This window comes from Coregonus clupeaformis, unplaced genomic scaffold, assembly GCF_020615455.1.
Source record: "Coregonus clupeaformis isolate EN_2021a unplaced genomic scaffold, ASM2061545v1 scaf0083, whole genome shotgun sequence".
Classification (NCBI taxonomy): domain Eukaryota; kingdom Metazoa; phylum Chordata; class Actinopteri; order Salmoniformes; family Salmonidae; genus Coregonus; species Coregonus clupeaformis.
Window position 1 is genome coordinate 175,875 of NW_025533538.1, and position 18,797 is coordinate 194,671.

General features: G+C 43.6%; 1 protein-coding gene across 1 annotated transcript; it reads left to right on the forward strand.

Moving 5' to 3' along the window:
* Positions 1-462: 462 nt before the first annotated feature.
* On the forward strand, positions 463-17,609 carry LOC121555853 (somatostatin receptor type 5). Its single transcript, XM_041869704.2, has 4 exons — positions 463-595; positions 14,434-14,868; positions 15,221-15,630; positions 16,723-17,609. The coding sequence occupies exons 2-4, from the start codon at positions 14,517-14,519 to the stop codon at positions 17,470-17,472; spliced, it is 1,512 nt and encodes a 503-aa protein (XP_041725638.1). The 5' UTR covers positions 463-595; positions 14,434-14,516; the 3' UTR covers positions 17,473-17,609.
* Positions 17,610-18,797: the final 1,188 nt, after the last annotated feature.

Sequence of the window (18,797 nt, forward strand, 5' to 3'; positions counted from 1 at the left end):
AATACTTATGACACATTCAAATGGGGAGACTGGTAAATAAAGTGTATTCATTTCTAAACGCCAAAACGGATAGGCCTATGTATGAAAATACCCTCAAATAGAAGGTTGCATTCTGTACTGTCACCTCATATAAAACATTTGATCTCAAATCCAAAATGCTGGAGAATAGCCAAATTAAAAGTTTTAGCTTCACTGTCCAAATAAATACGTATAGGGGAGTGTATCAGAGATAAATAGCCTACTCTCTCTCTCTCGCTCTCTCTCGCACACACGCCGTGACCCTATTGACCATTGTGGTTTATCTCGTTATTGCAGCAGCCCCCGTTAAACCGGAGCCTGGTTACTTGGATACCCGACCGGGATGCTGCTCTTGCGACGTGCGTGAGCTGAAATGTAGCAAATCTCAGTTCAGACAATTAGTTAATATGATCGTTCTTCAGTGATATTGAAAGTTATTATCTAATTCACCAATAATTATTACTATTGTTACTTTGTTATAGCCTACATTTTGTTAATGTGATTGATCTCGTCAGCCTTTCTGCAATTGGGAAAGTCGGGATAGCCAAACAAGACCATAGCAAGAATTTGAAGAAGGGTGAGTTGTTTTTTCGTACAATTATTTCAACTTGTGGACATAGATCCTAACGAATTCGATACGAAATTGATACATCACAGTCATTGATCAATAATATTCTGGCATTTTATATTTAACAATATAGATAGACTTATTAGGCTACATTAGGCTATGTCATGTTATGTTTTATTTTCTTTCTGTGATGTTTGTCAAAGCATCAAGCGTGCGCATGCAAAAACATATACTGCATGGTTCTCATGGTTATAGTTGGTTCCCATGCAGTAAATGCAAGTGTTCTTGCAGGACGTTTGTATGTTAACCTCATCGCAAACACAATAAGCATCTCATCATCATCTTAATCACCATCATAATTTTGCATCACCCTCCTCTTCCTCCTCCTCCTCTTCCTCCTCACTCCTCCCATAACATCCCTATAGTACAGCGTCTAAAAATAAAATTGTGTGCATCCCTAATATCATAGGCTACAGAGTTCTGGCAGGCAGAGAATGACTGATTGGCCCAAATCATAGCCCTGCAATCCACACAGTCAGCCAGTCAGCCAGTCAATCAGCCAGCCATCAGTCAGCCAGCCAGCCAGCCAGTCAGACAGTCAACCAATCAGTCAGCCAGTCACACAGTCAGACAGTCAGCCAGCCAGAAAGATAGTTAGTCAGACAGACAGTAAGTCAGGCAGCCAGCCTGTCAGACAGTTAGCAAGTCAGTCAGCCAGTCAGCCAGTAAATCAGCCAGCCAGTCAGACAATCAGCAAGTCAGTCAGTCAGAAACACAACCAAAACAAACACGTTTGTAGAGTCATAAGCTTGATGTAGTCATAGCATGCTAGGAATACGGGACCAAATACTAAACTTTTGACTAAATGTAATACACTGTGAATTAGTCCAAATACTTATGACACCTTCAAATGGGGAGACTGGTACATAAAAGTGCTTTAATATCTAAATGGTAAAACGGATAGACCTATGTATGAAAATACCCTCAAATAGATATGTACATACTATCACCTCATATAAAACATTTGATCTCATATCCAAAATGCTGGAGAATAGCCAAATTAAAAGTTTTAGCTTCACCGTCCAAATAAATATGTATAGGGGAGTGTATCAGAGATAAATAGTCTATTCTCTCTATCTTTCTCTCTCTCCCTCTCGCTCTCTCTCTCTCGCGCACACACGCTGTGACCCCATTGACCATTGTGGTTTATCTCTTATCGCAGCCCCAGTTAAACCTGAGACTGGTTACTTAGATACCCGACCGGGATGCTGCTCGTGCGCCGTGCACGTGCTGAAATGTAGCAAATCTTAGTTCAGACAATCAGTTGATATGATCGTTCTTCAGTGATAGTGAACGTTATTACCAAATTCACCAATAATAGTTATTATTGTTACTTTGTTATAGCCTATATTTTGTTAATGTGATTGATCTCGTTAGCTTTTTGCAACTGGGAAAGTCGGGATAGCCTAATAAGACCATAGCAAGAATTGGGTCACTAGTATTTTTCGTATTTCAACTTTTGAATATAGATCGTAACTCACTCACTCACTCACTGGAAGAATCTCAATTGAGACAAGTGAGACACGGGTGCCGGCCTGCGTAGATGGAAACAGAAATGTCTGAGTCTATTTGGTGAAACACCAGGATAAATCCTCAATGGAATCTTCGCATCAGTCAGCCACTCCCTCACTCAATCACTCTCTCAATCAGCCAGGCAGTCAGTCAGTCAGTGACCCTCCTCTTCCCATTCATCTACATTAGTACACATCTGTTCCTATATACAGACTGAGTGCTCAGAGAGACAGAACCAACAGTGAGATATAGTAATACACACCCCGCCGTCACTCTCCTTCACTGCAATTAGCAGTTCTGTTCTGTTCTCTCTCTCTCTCTCTCTCTCTCTCTCTCTCTCTCTCTCTCTCTCTCTCTCTCTCTCTCTCTCTCTCTCTCTCTCTCTCTCTCTCTCTCTCTCTCTCTCCCTCCTTTCTCCTCCCCTCTCTCCCCCTTTCTCTCTCTCTCCCCTCCCTCCCCTCTCTCTCCCCTCCCTCCCCTCTCTCTCTCCCTCCCTCCCTCTCTCTCTCCCTCCCTCCCCTCTCCCCTCCCTCCCCTCTCCCCCTCCCCCCTCTCTCTCCCCCTCCCCCTCTCTCTCTCCCCTCCCTCCCCTCTCTCCCTCCCCTCTCTCCCTCCCCTCCCTCCCCTCTCTCACCCCCCTCCCTCCGTTGAGGTTATGTATTTTATCCATCCAGCCCAATCAACCTCTTAGCGGCCCTTGTTTCCATCTGCTGCTCGATTGGCCAATCTGGCCCCCATTCAAATGTGTGTGTTTGTTCTGCTTCACTTCAAATGAGGTGTTCTGTCATGTGACGTAGGGACATGGGACATGTCATGTTAAGCGCAGTTATGTTGGCCATCTGGGAATTCATATAACGGTGTTGTAACAGCCTATCTTGTCTTATTGACAGACTTAAGTCTTGAACTCTTGATAGTTCATGTTTGGTGTCTCATTAAATCAGTAAAGCCAAAATAAGTATTTTTAAACATTTTTAGTCACTTAGCAGACGCTCTTATCCAGAGCGACTTACAGTCAGTGAGTGCATAGATTTTCATACTGGCCCCCTGTGGGAAACGAACCCACAACCCTGGCGTTGCAAGCGCCATTTTCTACCAACTGAGCTACAGGACACACACACACACACACACACACACACACACACACACACACACACACACACACACACACACACACACACACACACACACACACACACACACACACACACACACACACACACACACACACACACACACACACAAACACGCAGGCACTCACGCACCCACTCCCCTACCCACACACACATACACAGCCCTGATTGCCTAATGCCCTTTCTGCTCAATGGAACGTCCTTCTCTACCCAGACCAATTTATTGGCCACTAGGGAATGATACTGTGACTGTCTAAATCCTCTGTGCGTGTATGTGTCCAAATACTCTAGTCCCAATCCCCCTATCACCCAGGCAGGCAGGCACAGCCCCTCAACCTCTCAAATTACAGGACTAAAGCTTTGTTTCAATTAAATGGTCAGGTGTGGCATAGACAAATGTAAAGTGATAGCACGTCGGGAGACAACTTCCATCAATATTCTCTAGGAGAATGGTAATAACAGGAGAATGGTAATAACAGGAGAATGGTAATAACAGGAGAATCATAATAACAGGAGAATCATAATAACAGGAGAATGGTAATAACAGGAGAATCATAATAACTGGAGAATCTAAATAACAGGAGAATCGTAATAACAGGAGAATGGTAATAACAGGATAATCATAATAACAGGAGAATGGTAATAACAGGAGAATGGTAATAACAGGAGAATGGTAATAACAGGAGAATCATAATAACAGGAGAATCATAATAACAGGAGAATCATAATAACAGGAGAATCGTAATAACAGGAGAATGGTAATAACAGGAGAATCATAATAACAGGAGAATCATAATAACAGGAGAATCATAATAACGGGAGAATCATAATAACAGGAGAATCATAATACGGAGAATCGTAATAACAGGAGAATCATAATAACAGGAGAATCATAATAACAGGCTTAACTCTGGACGAATCAATGGTCACACAAACACAAGCATGTGCGCTCAACCACCCGTCTGCACACACGCACATGCACACAGTCAATCCCATCCCCAAGGACCATACGGCCTTATTCAAATGAACTATTAGACATGGAAGTAGAGGGTTTGCTAAACTAGTAAGCTAAGACCACAGGATATTGGGATGAGTTTGACTTGAAGGGGTAATCCGGGATTCACACGACATACAAAGTAGAAAGATGGCTGTACCAATTGCACATTTCCCCTTTAAGACAATTCAGGGATCAGGGTAAAACTTTGTTCTAAGGTTTGATCTGACCTGTTTATGGAATTAAATGTCCATGTTGGTTTTGATCTAGCAAACCTTGAATCAGGGCTTCGTGAGGCCTTTGTGCTTATTCAATTCTGCTGCTTTGTAGAAAGAAAAAATGTTTTATTAAATTAAATCTACCTCGTCCTGCACTTCCAAACCTGCATTGGAGGAAACAGTGAAATCGGTTGCAGTTTTCCCACTTAGGGAGGTGTGTCTGTGTGTGTATCCATGCATTTGTGTCTGTGACAGATTTGTCATTTCTAACAACCCAATTTCCCCTATTAACCTTTTACTGCAGTGCGCTAAATCAGGGTCACACAGAGTGTTTTTTGGTGATCTTAAACAAATCTACTTTGAAACAAACACCTCACACACAAGGTTATGGTCTTACAGAAAATAAGACACCTGTACCATGTCAGATATACAGCTGAAATGGATTACATTTTGAGTTTGCATTCCAATATTACACTTTATATACATAATAATAATATGCCATTTAGCAGACGCTTTTATCCAAAGCGACTTACAGTCATGCGTGCATACATTTTTGTGTATGGGTGGTCCCGGGGATCGAACCCACTACCTTGGCGTTACAAGCGCCGTGCTCTACCAGTTGAGCTACAGAGGACCACATACATCACAGAAGACTGAAATATAACAAAACCGTTTGACAAAGAAACACCGGATTTTCGGGGACTTTTTAAAAATAATGTTTATTATTTATGAAATTATGAACAATATTAATAACATTCCACCCATGAGGCCACTAGGTCATTTGGCAGCAGGATAGGGCTACAAGTAAACTGTGTGTGTATATCAGTAACCCTCTCTATAGAAGTCTGACCCTCTCTCTCTTTCTCTCTCTCTTTCTCTCTCTCTTTCTTTCTCTCTCTCTCATTCTCTCTCCAAGCTGCATTAGTCTCCTCTCTACACCAGTATTCCTCAACAGTAGTACAGATGCCATTATTCCAGCCTTCCACCTACCTCAACCAAACAGATGGATAAAATGGGAATAGCAGAATGACAGTTGTCTTGCGTCACAAATGGCACCCTATTCCCTATAGTGCACTACTTTTGACCAGGGCCCATAGGGTTCCAGTTAAAAGTATGTAGTGAATAGGGTGCCCTTTGGGATTCGTCCAGCTATTGCAATGCCATACCATGACAAAATGTCCATCCATTAATCTTATCCCTCCCCCTCCAATTTGTTCCAAATGGGTAATGTTGCACCTTTTGATCGGGACCCGTGTCGCCATGGTAACAAAGTTCCAGGAACACGGCTCTGTAGAGAGAGATTGGCCTCTGTTTTTAATGTGGCTTGTAGAGATTAGGCTACTAGCTATTGTGCCAGTTGTGCAATGGATCCCCCTAAAAATAGGCAGAAGGCAGAAGGTGGAGGAGTATGGTTGTGTGTGTGTGTGTTTCTGTGTGTGTGTGTGTGTGTGCGTGCGTTTAATATTTGAGTGGAGGTGAAGTTAGAAAAGGCTTTTAGGGAGAATCCTTCCCACCCCATGTTCTATCTGTGTAGTGTGCAGTGGTGTTATATGTCCTGAAGTGTGTGTGGTGTGTGTGTGGTGTGTGTGTTGTGTGTGTGTGTGTGTGTGTGTGTGTGTGTGTGTGTGTGTGTGTGTGTGTGTGTGTGTGTGTGTGTGTAGGGTGTCCACCCACTCTGCCCAGAATAGGTGAAAACATGCTTTGGTGATTTTTCCTTATGTTATAAAATACATTTTACCAAGACAAATATGATTCTTCATGTTCTGAATCGTTCAGTGGGGTCTTTCTCTAACATATCGTTAACATTATATCCAAAAAGTCAGATTTTGTAGCCTAATACATCCGATAATAAGCACTGAGGTCTGTTGATAGAGCGGTGCAGCTTTATTGCTGAAAGTTTCGAGAATTTTATATTTTGTGGTCGTCTCTTCCAAGTTGTTTCCGTGGGTTGTAAATAGCTGAATTAGCATGACACGAGCTGAATTAACTGTGAAAGGCTTTGACAACAAAACGTTTGGGGTACGCTCAGTGCTCATTTCACAGAGATGCTTGATTTTAAGAAAAATCTTTGAAAAATAACTTTGCATTAATATGAACAGCGTGTACTAAAATATGAATCTTCTACATGTCATGTCTCAAAATCAATATCTATCTTACCTCTATATTGGTTTATGTCCTCTGGATTTGAGAAGAAGGATGACTAGTTCAATGGTGAGCCTGTCAGTTGGCCTTCATTCTCTCACAGCATCCAGCCTAGCTGACACAATGCTATTTTCCTGATTTATGACCACATTTTATTCTCATGCCTCAATTGATTTATTCACCCTCCTACAAGGGTAAACACCAATAACTTTGAAACAGATTATGATAGAGACATGAGGTTTGGACCATTGGTTTCCTTAAAGGATTATCTACACAATGAACATATTATTCTACCCATTGGTTAAAATATGCGTTTTTGATTGGACACCCTAGTTTATGCCCCATGTATCTTCCTCTATGGAGGGTGGAGTGATGTCACTTCCTTTATGTCTAAGAGCTTCTCTCTGTGGTCTAATAGATCTAAGTTCTGTACTGTATGAGTGGTATAGATTGTGAGGTACAGTGGAGTGGTATAGACTGTGAGGTACAGTAGAGTGGTATAGACTGTGAGGTACAGTAGAGTGGTATAGACTGTGAGGTACAGTAGAGTGGTATAGACTGTGAGGTACAGTGGAGTGGTATAGACTGTGAGGTACAGTAGAGTGGTATAGACTGTGAGGTACAGTGGAGTGGTATAGACTGTGAGGTACAGTGGAGTGGTATAGACTGTGAGGTACAGTAGAGTGGTATAGACTGTGAGGTACAGTAGAGTGGTATAGACTGTGAGGTACAGTAGAGTGGTATAGACTGTGAGGTACAGTGGAGTGGTATAGACTGTGAGGTACAGTAGAGTGGTATAGACTGTGAGGTACAGTGGAGTGGTATAGACTGTGAGGTACAGTGGAGTGGTATAGACTGTGAGGTACAGTAGAGTGGTATAGACTGTGAGGTACAGTGGAGTGGTATAGACTGTGAGGTACAGTGGAGTGGTATAGACTGTGAGGTACAGTAGAGTGGTATAGACTGTGAGGTACAGTAGAGTGGTATAGACTGTGAGGTACAGTAGAGTGGTATAGACTGTGAGGTACAGTAGAGTGGTATAGACTGTGAGGTACAGTAGAGTGGTATAGACTGTGAGGTACAGTAGAGTGGTATAGACTGTGAGGTACAGTAGAGTGGTATAGACTGTGAGGTACAGTAGAGTGGTATAGACTGTGAGGTACAGTGGAGTGGTATAGACTGTGAGGTACAGTGGAGTGGTATAGACTGTGAGGTACAGTGGAGTGGTATTACCAAGACAAATATGATTCTTCATGTTCTGAATCGTTCAGTGGGGTCTTTCTCTAACATATCGTTAACATTATATCCAAAAAGTCAGATTTTGTAGCCTAATACATCCGATAATAAGCACTGAGGTCTGTTGATAGAGCGGTGCAGCTTTATTGCTGAAAGTTTCGAAAATTTTATATTTTGTGGTCGTGTCTTCCAAGTTGTTTCCGTGGGTTGTAAATAGCTGAATTAGCATGACACGAGCTGAATTAACTGTGAAAGGCTTTGACAATAAAACGTTTGGGGTACGCTCAGTGCTCATTTCACAGAGATGCTTGATTTTAAGAAAAATCTTTGAAAAATAACTTTGCATTAATATGAACAGCGTGTACTAAAATATGAATCTTCTACATGTCATGTCTCAAAATCAATATCTATCTTACCTCTATATTGGTTTATGTCCTCTGGATTTGAGAAGAAGGATGACTAGTTCAATGGTGAGCCTGTCAGTTGGCCTTCATTCTCTCACAGCATCCAGCCTAGCTGACACAATGCTATTTTCCTGATTTATGACCACATTTTATTCTCATGCCTCAATTGATTTATTCACCCTCCTACAAGGGTAAACACCAATAACTTTGAAACAGATTATGATAGAGACATGAGGTTTGGACCATTGGTTTCCTTAAAGGATTATCTACACAATGAACATATTATTCTACCCATTGGTCAAAATATGCGTTTTTGATTGGACACCCTAGTTTATGCCCCATGTATCTTCCTCTATGGAGGGTGGAGTGATGTCACTTCCTTTATGTCTAAGAGCTTCTCTCTGTGGTCTAATAGATCTAAGTTCTGTACTGTATGAGTGGTATAGACTGTGAGGTACAGTGGAGTGGTATAGACTGTGAGGTACAGTAGAGTGGTATAGACTGTGAGGTACAGTAGAGTGGTATAGACTGTGAGGTACAGTAGAGTGGTATAGACTGTGAGGTACAGTAGAGTAGTATAGACTGTGAGGTACAGTAGAGTGGTATAGACTGTGAGGTACAGTAGAGTGGTATAGACTGTGAGGTACAGTAGAGTGGTATAGACTGTGGGGTACAGTAGAGTGGTATAGACTGTGAGGTACAGTAGAGTGGTATAGACTGTGAGGTACAGTAGAGTGGTATAGACTGTGAGGTACAGTGGAGTGGTATAGACTGTGAGGTACAGTAGAGTGGTATAAACTGTGAGGTACAGTGGAGTGGTATAGACTGTGAGGTACAGTGGAGTGGTATAGACTGTGAGGTACAGTAGAGTGGTATAGACTGTGAGGTACAGTGGAGTGGTATAGACTGTGAGGTACAGTGGAGTGGTATAGACTGTGAGGTACAGTAGAGTGGTATAGACTGTGAGGTACAGTGGAGTGGTATATACTGTGAGGTACAGTAGAGTGGTATAGACTGTGAGGTACAGTGGAGTGGTATAGACTGTGAGGTACAGTAGAGTGGTATAGACTGTGAGGTACAGTAGAGTGGTATAGACTGTGAGGTACAGTAGAGTGATATAGTCTGTGGGGTACAGTAGAGTGGTATAGACTGTGAGGTACAGTAGAGTGGTATAGACTGTGAGGTACAGTAGAGTGGTATAGACTGTGAGGTACAGTAGAGTGGTATAGACTGTGAGGTACAGTAGAGTGGTATAGACCGTGAGGTACAGTGGAGTGGTATAGACTGTGGGGTACAGTAGAGTGGTATAGACTGTGGGGTACAGTAGAGTGGTATAGACTGTGAGGTACAGTAGAGTGGTATAGACTGTGGGGTACAGTAGAGTGGTATAGACTGTGAGGTACAGTAGAGTGGTATAGACTGTGAGGTACAGTAGAGTGGTATAGACTGTGAGGTACAGTAGAGTGGTATAGACTGTGAGGTACAGTAGAGTGGTATAGACTGTGGGGTACAGTAGAGTGGTATAGACTGTGAGGTACAGTAGAGTGGTATAGACTGTGAGGTACAGTGGAGTGGTATAGACTGTGGGGTACAGTAGAGTGGTATAGACTGTGAGGTACAGTGGAGTGGTATAGACTGTGAGGTACAGTAGAGTGGTATAGACTGTGAGGTACAGTAGAGTGGTATAGACTGTGAGGTACAGTAGAGTGGTATAGACTGTGAGGTACAGTAGAGTGGTATAGATTGTGAGGTACAGTAGAGTGGTATAAAATCAAATAAAATCAAATTTTATTTGTCACATACACGTGTTTAGCAGATGTTATTGCGGGTGTAGCGAAATGCTTGTGCTTCTAGCTCCGACAGTGCAGTAACATCTAACAAGTAATATCTAAGAATTTCACAACATATACTCAATACAGACAAATCTAAGTAAGGAATGGAATTTAAGAATATATACATATATGGACAAGCAATGACAGAGTGGCATGGACTAAGATTCAGTAGAATATTATAGAATACAGTATATACATATGAGATGAGTAATGCAAGATATGTAAACATTATTAAAGTGACTAGTGTTCCATTTCTTAAAGTGGCCAGTGATTTCAATAGGCAGCAGCAGCCTCTAATGTGCTAGTGATGGCTATTTAACAGTCAGCTGGCCTTGAGATAGAAGCTGTTTTTGATGCACCTGTACTGACCTTGCCTTCTGGATGATAGCGGGGTGAACAGGCAGTGGCTCAGGTGGTTGATGTCCTTGATGATCTTTTTGGCCTTCCTGTGACATCGGGTGCTGTATGTGTCCTGGAGGGTGGGTAGTTTGCCCCCCGGTAATGCGTTCGGCAGACCGCACCACCCTCTGGAGAGCCCTGCGGTTGCGGGCGTACCAGGCGGTGATACAGCCCGACAGGATGCTCTCAATTGTGCATCTGTAAAAGTTTGTGAGGGTTTTAGGTGCCAAGCTACATTTCTTCAGCCTCCTGAGGTTGAAGAGGCTCTGTTGGACCATTTAAGTTTGTTAGTGATGTGTACGCCAAGGAACTTGAAGGTTTCCACCTTCTCCGCTGCGGTCCCGTCTATGTGGATAGGGGGGTGCACCTTCTGCTGTTTCCTGAAGTCCACGATCATCTCCTTTGTTTTGTTAACGTTGAGTGAGAGGTTATTTTCCTGGCACCACACTCCCAGAGCCCTCACCTCCTCCCTGTAGGCTGTCTCTTCATTGTTGGTAATCAAGCCTACTACTGTTGTGTCGTCTGCAAACTTGATGATTGAGTTGGAGGCGTGCTTGGCCATGCAGTCATGGGTGAACAGGGAGTACAGGAGGGGGCTGAGCACGCACCCAGTGTTGAGGATCAGCGAAGTGGAGATGTTGTTTCCTACCTTCACCACCTGGGGGCGGCCCGTCAGGAAGTCCAGGACCCAGTTGCACAGGGCAGGGTTCAGACCCAAGGCCTCAAGCTTAATGATGAGCTTGGAGGGTACTATGGTGTTGAATGCTGAGCTATAGTCAATTAACAGCATTCTTACATAGGTATTCCTCTTGTCCAGATGGGATAGGGCAGTGTGCAGTGTGATGGCAATTGCATCGTCTGTGGATCTATTGGGGTGATATGATTCTTGACTCTCAAAGCACTTCATGATGACAGAGGTGAGTGCTACGGGCGATAGTCATTTAGTTCAGTTACTTTTGCTTTTTTGGGTACAGGAACAATGGTGGCCATCTTGAAGCATGAGCAGCACAAACTGGCTCTAACCAGAATAGAAAGTGGAGTGGATGCCTCACAGGTCCTCAACTGGCAGCTTCATTAAATAGTACCCGCAAAACACCAGTCTCAATGTCAACAGTGAAGAGGTGACTCCGGAATGCTGACCTTCTAGGCAGAGTCGCCTCTTCACTGTTGACGTTGAGACTGGTGTTTTGCAGGTACTATTTAATGAAGCTGCCAGTTGAGGACCTGTGAGGAGTCTGTTTCTCAAACTAGACACTCTAATGTATTTGTCCTCTTGTTCAGTTGTGCACCGGGGCCTCCCACTCCTCTTTCTATTCTGGTTAGAGCCAGTTTGCGCTGTTCTGTGAAGGGAGTAGTACACAGCGTTGTACGAGATCTTCAGTTTTTTGGTAATTTCTCGCATGGAATAGCCTTCATTTCTCAGAACAAGAATAGACTGATGAGTTTCAGAAGAAAGTTATTTGTTTCTGGCCATTTTGAGCCTGTAATCGAACCCACAATTGCTGATGTTACAGATACTCAACTAGTCTCAAGAAGGCCATTTGTATTGCTTCTTTAATCAGCACAACAGTTTTCAGCTGTGCTAACATAATTGCAAAAGGGTTTTCTAATGATCAATTAGCCTTTTAAAATGATAAACTTGGATTAGCAAACACAACGTGCCATTGGAACACAGGACTGATGGTTGCTGATAATAGGCCTCTGTACGCCTATGTAGATATTATATAAAAAAATCAGCCATTTCCAGTTACAATAGCCATTTCCAACATTAACAATGTCTACACTGTATTTCTGATCAATTTGATGTTATTTTAATGGACAAAAACGAAGTATATTTCTAAGTGACCCCAAAAGTTTGAACGGTAGTGTATATATTTTTCATTTATTCTTATTTACAACTTTCTGTCTTTAATTCTTTAATTCTCTAGTGACCATCTTCACGAATTATATCAATATTTTTTTAACATCAACTGGTATATATTTTTTGACTGAAACAAAAACAACATGATTGACAATAGGCTTTTATCCATCAGCATGTGATTGATGGTTTCAATATTGGAGCAGGATATAGGAAGCGTGACGTGTCTGTTGTGTGACAGTTTATGGGTACTACCTCTGGGAAAGTCTTCTTCAAACACACCCATGGATGTATAAGGCAAACATCTGGGAGGTCAAAACCCCAAACTGGACCAATCCACATTTGAGCCAGCCATCATGTCTCCATCTCTCATGTCATATTAACATCTCTCTCTCTCGCTCTCTCTCTCTCTTTTATCTCTCTCCCTATCTCTCTCTCTCCATATTTCTCTCTTTCTCTCTCTTTCTCTCTCTCTCCATAGCTCTCTCTCTTTCTCTCCATATCTTTCTATCTCTCTCGTTCTCTCCATATCTCCCTCCTCCTCATTCTATCACTCTTCATCTCTCTCCATCTCTCTTTCTCTCCATCCCCCCATCCCTCCCCTTCCTCACTCCCTTGTTCCCTCGTTCAACAGTTAATCACCAACAGGATTGTAAAAGTCATGCCCTGTTCTCGACATGAGTGTCTGGGTTGCGTCCTCTAATAGAGAGCCAATTACCTACCATTACCATTACTGCAGTACGTGTGTCAGTGCGTGCATCCTTACAGCACCCACTTTATTACTGCGGTACGGGAGTGCGTGTGTGTGTATGTGTGTGTGTGTGTGTACAGCGTCCACTTTATTAAGGAGCGATGATGGCGACTACAAAAACAACAAGTTGTGAACAGATCCGCCTGGCGCCCACACCTGTCCAGGTCCTGTACATGTTGTTGTTTTTCTGTTTCTTTTTCTCCATTAACCTCCGCTGATGTTGCTGCTGGGGTCTGTAGTTCATGTAGTTCACAATTAGAATGGGTAACACTTTACTGTAGTTGTCCTATGCACTAAGTATTCATAAAGCCTTTATGACACAACACATTATAATATTTGTCATAAGGACACCTGAAGTAGGGCCATATACAATCCGCGATGCAGAGAACGTGGACGGAATCACGGAATCCAGACATTAAAATGGAATTCAACAATATTCAAAAATGTATTGAACAGTAGGGAATCAACTAAATGTATTGAACTTAGTAGGGAATCAACTAAATGTATTGAACTTAGTAGGGAATCAACTAAATGTATTGAAAAAGTATTACGTGTATTATAAGACAAGAACAGAATGCATCAGTGATTCTTATTTCCTGCAACGTTCTGAAGAGGCAACGACAATTCCCTGTATGTGTATGTGCGGTACGCGCCTACCACTTTGTGTAGCCGTTAGCGATGATGCTAGTGAAGTCTTCTGGTAGATAGAAAGGCTTTCCCAAAAACGTTTTCCATTAAATGTTAACTACAAAGTAGCCTATGCTTATCTGGCAGAATGATATCATGATTATTTGTGTCAATCTAGTGGGTATTTGTTTTGCAAACTCTACCATCACGTGTGCTACACAGCTTAACAGCCTCTTGCTAGGTGTGCACTGGAATGAAAGGGTAACTACACCCCAAAATCTAAATTTCAACAAAGACCTCAAAAGTGGTCTCCTGATGTGGTTTAAGCATTGTTGTTGACTTACAACATCCAATTTAGTTGTTTTTCTATATAAAAAAGTGTGACTTTGAGAGCAAAAACCTGAAAAATCAGGAGAAAACAGAAACCTAGAAAAACTAAATGGAAAAAACTGAATTTTGGAAAAAACTAAACCTAATTTTGACTTTATTAGTGGGCTATTTTCTTTAATAGTTGCTAATGTCCTCCATTGTCTTGGATGCTTTAACAGAATAGTGTTGTTGTTTTGAGAATGCATAATGAGATCAGTATTTTTTCTCTCACACACTTATCTTGCTGTCTCCTATACAGGTCCATCTCTTCTGACCCCCAACAATCTCACCTTTTTCTCTGTTTCTCCCATACAGGTCCAATTGCTACGCACTGAAGTCAACCTCAAACCAATCACCCAACTACCACAACCAACAACATATCATCACCTCTGACCTCCATGGAGCTTGTCCAAGCGCCCCCGGTCATCTACCTCCCCACAGCCGCCCCCTCCATGCCTGGGCCCAACACCTCCACCTTCCCCCTCTCCCCCCTCCTCCTCCTCACCCCGGACGACCGTTTCTTCAATAGATCCTACCACAACTGGACCAACCCTGGCGGCGGAGGCGTAGGGGGTTTCCAACCCACTATAGCAGGGGTCCTTATCCCACTCATCTATGTAGCTGTCTGTGTGATCGGCCTGGTGGGCAACACATTGGTCATCTACATTGTTTTACACTATGTGAGGACTGAGTCGGTCACTAACATCTATATACTCAACCTGGCCATCGCTGATGAGCTATTCATGCTAGGTCAGTGATTTTTTTTTGTCAGTGGTTTTACTGTTTTATTCTAATTGTTGTTTATTCAACTCTGTTATTAGCCTTATTTTGCGAGCTCACATTCTGTTTCACTTGAAATTAAACAAAATATGACCGCAGCAATCAGTCTGCTTTCACCAGGATACTCTTTTATTGCCTCTTTTACTGTATTTCTTTCATCTGATTATTTTACTGTATTTCTTTCATCTGATTATTTTATTGTAAAGTGTGTTACACTTTTGAATGGAGTTTTAAATGCACTTCAAATGCAATGTAAGTGCGCGGTTTTAATCGTTTTTAATTGCACTGTCAATATAGTTTGATTTTTTTTTACTTCCCCTAGGCCTCCCCTTCCTGGCGGTCCAGAACGCTCTGCTCTCCTGGCCATTTGGTTCTCTCATGTGCCGTGTGGTCATGACCGTGGACGCCATCAACCAGTTCACCTCCATCTTCTGTCTCACGGTCATGTCCATCGACCGCTACCTCGCAGTGGTCCATCCCATACGGTCGTCGTGGTGGAGGCGACCGCACGTGGCCAAGGCAGTGAACGCGACGGTGTGGGCGGTGTCGTTTGTGGTGGTGCTGCCCGTGGTGGTGTTCGCAGACGTGCTGGAGGATGATGGGAACTGTAGTATAGTGTGGCCTGAGCCAGCTGAGGTCTGGAAGGCATCATTCATCGTGTACACGTGCACGGTCGGGTTCTTCGGACCGCTACTCGTCATCTGTCTCTGCTACCTGCTCATCGTGGTCAAGGTCAGAATGTCGGCCTACTTCCCCACTTAAGGGGAAAAATAGCTCTTTTACACTAATTGGGAGGCCTTCCTGTTATACTTAGACTGAACCAGTATCTCCTTTAAAACATCATTGTTGTTCTGTAACATAGACCCAGGTGTTGCTGTACCTCCGTTGTTACATGCAATTAATGTGTTCTGATGTCTTTGTCTCATATTACCACTGATTTATTTATATTTCTCTTAAATCAAACAGACATTGTGCTGGGCATTTGTTTTGAGGGGCGGGACCGCTTGGCCCTCTTCCAGGGAACCCTTCCTTGTGCGGTTCTCTACTCCGGCCCTGACCTGTTACATCTGACAACAAACAGATATTTATCAACATCTTTAATGTCTGGGTCAGGAGCCGGAGGGGAGGACACACTGGGAGTGGGTCTCTGTCAGTGGAGGCTGCTGAGGGGAGGACGGCTCATAATAATGGCTGGAATGGAGTCAATGGAATGGTATGAACCACATGGAAACCACATCTTTGATGTATTTGATGCAATTCCATTGACTCCATTCCAGCCATTATTATGAGCCGTCCTCCCCTCATCAGCCTCCACTGGTCTCTGGGGAGGGGTGGAGCGGCCTGGGAGTGGGTCTCTGGGGAGGTGGTGGAGCGGCCTGGGAGTGGGTCTCTGGGGAGGTGGTGGAGCGGCCTGGGAGTGGATCTCTGGGGAGGGGGTGGAGCGGCCTGGGAGTGGGTCTCTGGGGAGGGGGGTGGAGCGGCCTGGGAGTGGGTCTCTGGGGAGGGGTGGAGCGGCCTGGGAGTGGGTCTCTGGGGAGGGGGTGGAGCGGCCTGGGAGTGGGTCTCTGGGGAGGGGGTGTAGCGGCCTGGGAGTGGGTCTCTGGGGAGGGGGTGGAGTGGTCTACCCTACAGTGGTCTACCCTACAGTGGCCTACCCTACAGTGGTCTACCCTACATTTTTTACATATTTGACACATTTGAACAGTTTTTCACTTTTTATAGTCAATATATTGCTGAGTTAACCTTTATATTATATTTAATTGTAAAGTGTGTTGAGATGTTTTAACTGCCAATACAGTTGAATTGTTTTGTTTTGATTCGAAGGTGCGCAGCGCAGGGAAACGGGCCCGGCCCACCTCCTCACGACGCAGGAAGTCCGAACGCAAGATCACCCGCATGGTGGTTGTCGTGGTAGCGGTGTTCGTGTTGTGCTGGCTCCCATTCTACATCCTCAACATCGTTAACCTGCTAGTCCTGTTACCGGGCGAATTCCGGGGGCTGTACTACTTTGTGGTGGTCCTATCGTACGCTAATAGCTGCGCTAACCCGATACTTTACGGATTCCTGTCTGATAATTTTAAGAGAGGGTTCCGGAAGGCTCTTTGTCGTTCTTCGAGGAGGGTGGAGAACCACGAGAGGGCGGCAGCCACCGAGCTGCAGCTCCCTGCAGAGCTCTGGAGGGGAATTGCGCCCGAGCAGCGAGATGGCCTGGGGGTCACCAAGGCTCATGGAGGAGGGGAGGAAGAAAAGGAGGAGGAGGAAGAGGAGGACGGGATAGAGATGGAGAGAAGAGAAGATGTCACTCAGATGACAGAGGACTGCAGGATTGCACAGAACGGGAACGGAGGAGGACAAGTTGAGAGCTCCAGGATCTTGTTCACACCGGGCGGAAAGGTGGAGACTGTACCCCAGGGGCAGAGGGCTAAAGCTGGGGAGGTGGCTGGGAAAGGCCCAGGCTTGGGGCCTACTGTCACTGTCTCCAATCTTACCAATGGATCAAAGAGTAAAAGTAATAGGTCACTTCCAGAGGAGACAGTGGAGAAGAGCACCAAGCTAGAGATCAGCTACCTGTAACTCATAAATAAGCTATTTTCCAATGTTCATACTAGCATACCATTTATACGGACACGTCTTGCTGAGGCTGTCCTAATATGGACACTGTACAGCGTATAGAATGGGGGTAGGGTGAAGTTGCCCCTAGAGACGCAGATATTGGGTCAGTTTTGCATAAGGTTAGCTAATTGGGGGAGGGGAAGCTGATCCTAGATCTGTACCTAGGGGAAATTTTACCCAGGCACTAGAATGCATGTCCGGTACATGGACTCATTCTAAGTAGCGAGCTACTGTGTAGATTGGGACATAGACATATGGATTGAATTAATGTATTGTAGCGACATTAACCCAACAGCTAGCGACCTTGTTAAGAGGTTTGGAGCTCTTGGGGTAACAGTTGAGGTGTTGGCTTGTCAGTCACTGGTTGGAGCTACCACCCGAATTCGCTAATGTATCATTTAAATGGACACTTTTGAGTATCAACTGTGAACATACAATGATACCAACTGCCTTGCCTCAAATTCCAAGCTTTTTGCCAAAACAGTGATGATCAGTTATTTTATTGGGCTGAGAATATGCTGTCTTTACAGAATACATTTCAGTATTACGCTTAGTGTGCAACGTAAATATGTATAGAAATGTATGAGAATCATAATACAGTTTTGGGGATGAATAGGCTAATCAGAGATTCACACAAGGAGAAAAAACACATACTATATATTATCAGTATTTAAATGATGTCTCTATGTTAGTTTCTTAGTGCAGTATTTTTTCAACAGTAGCCTTCAGACAAAGTATAAAAGTCTCATGATACCACTAAAATCACATGGGACGAACTGTTCCCTTTCATCCGAGAAAAGCATCATATAACTATTTCAATAAGAGTTCATACTGCCTCTGTCTGAGGCTTCACAATACAAGTGCAAAACAGTGTCCTTGCGTTGAAAGCGAAAGAAAACAGACATCTAGTTCCATTCTATTTCTATCTCACCGCGTCCCTGGTGGAGCGTTTCGTTTATCAGAATGAATGGAATGGAATCATTACAGTGAATAACGTCGCCTAAACTGCACCTGCACGATTAAGACTCATACATATTCATGATGACGGTAGTCGAGTCGATTAAATGATGGCGGATGGTATATCAAAGAGGTGTGCGCACTCTGATATCGACCTTTGGCTAATTTGATTGGAGTGCAGCTGAATATCTTCTGAGCGACGTCGTGGTGGATATTGATGTCGAATGCTATTTTGTTGGGGGGAATGTTAGTAATTTTACCTTTTAGACAGATGCTGTTTATGTGAGTGAAGCTGAACCATTAGAACACAGGTGGCCTTTGGAACTAAA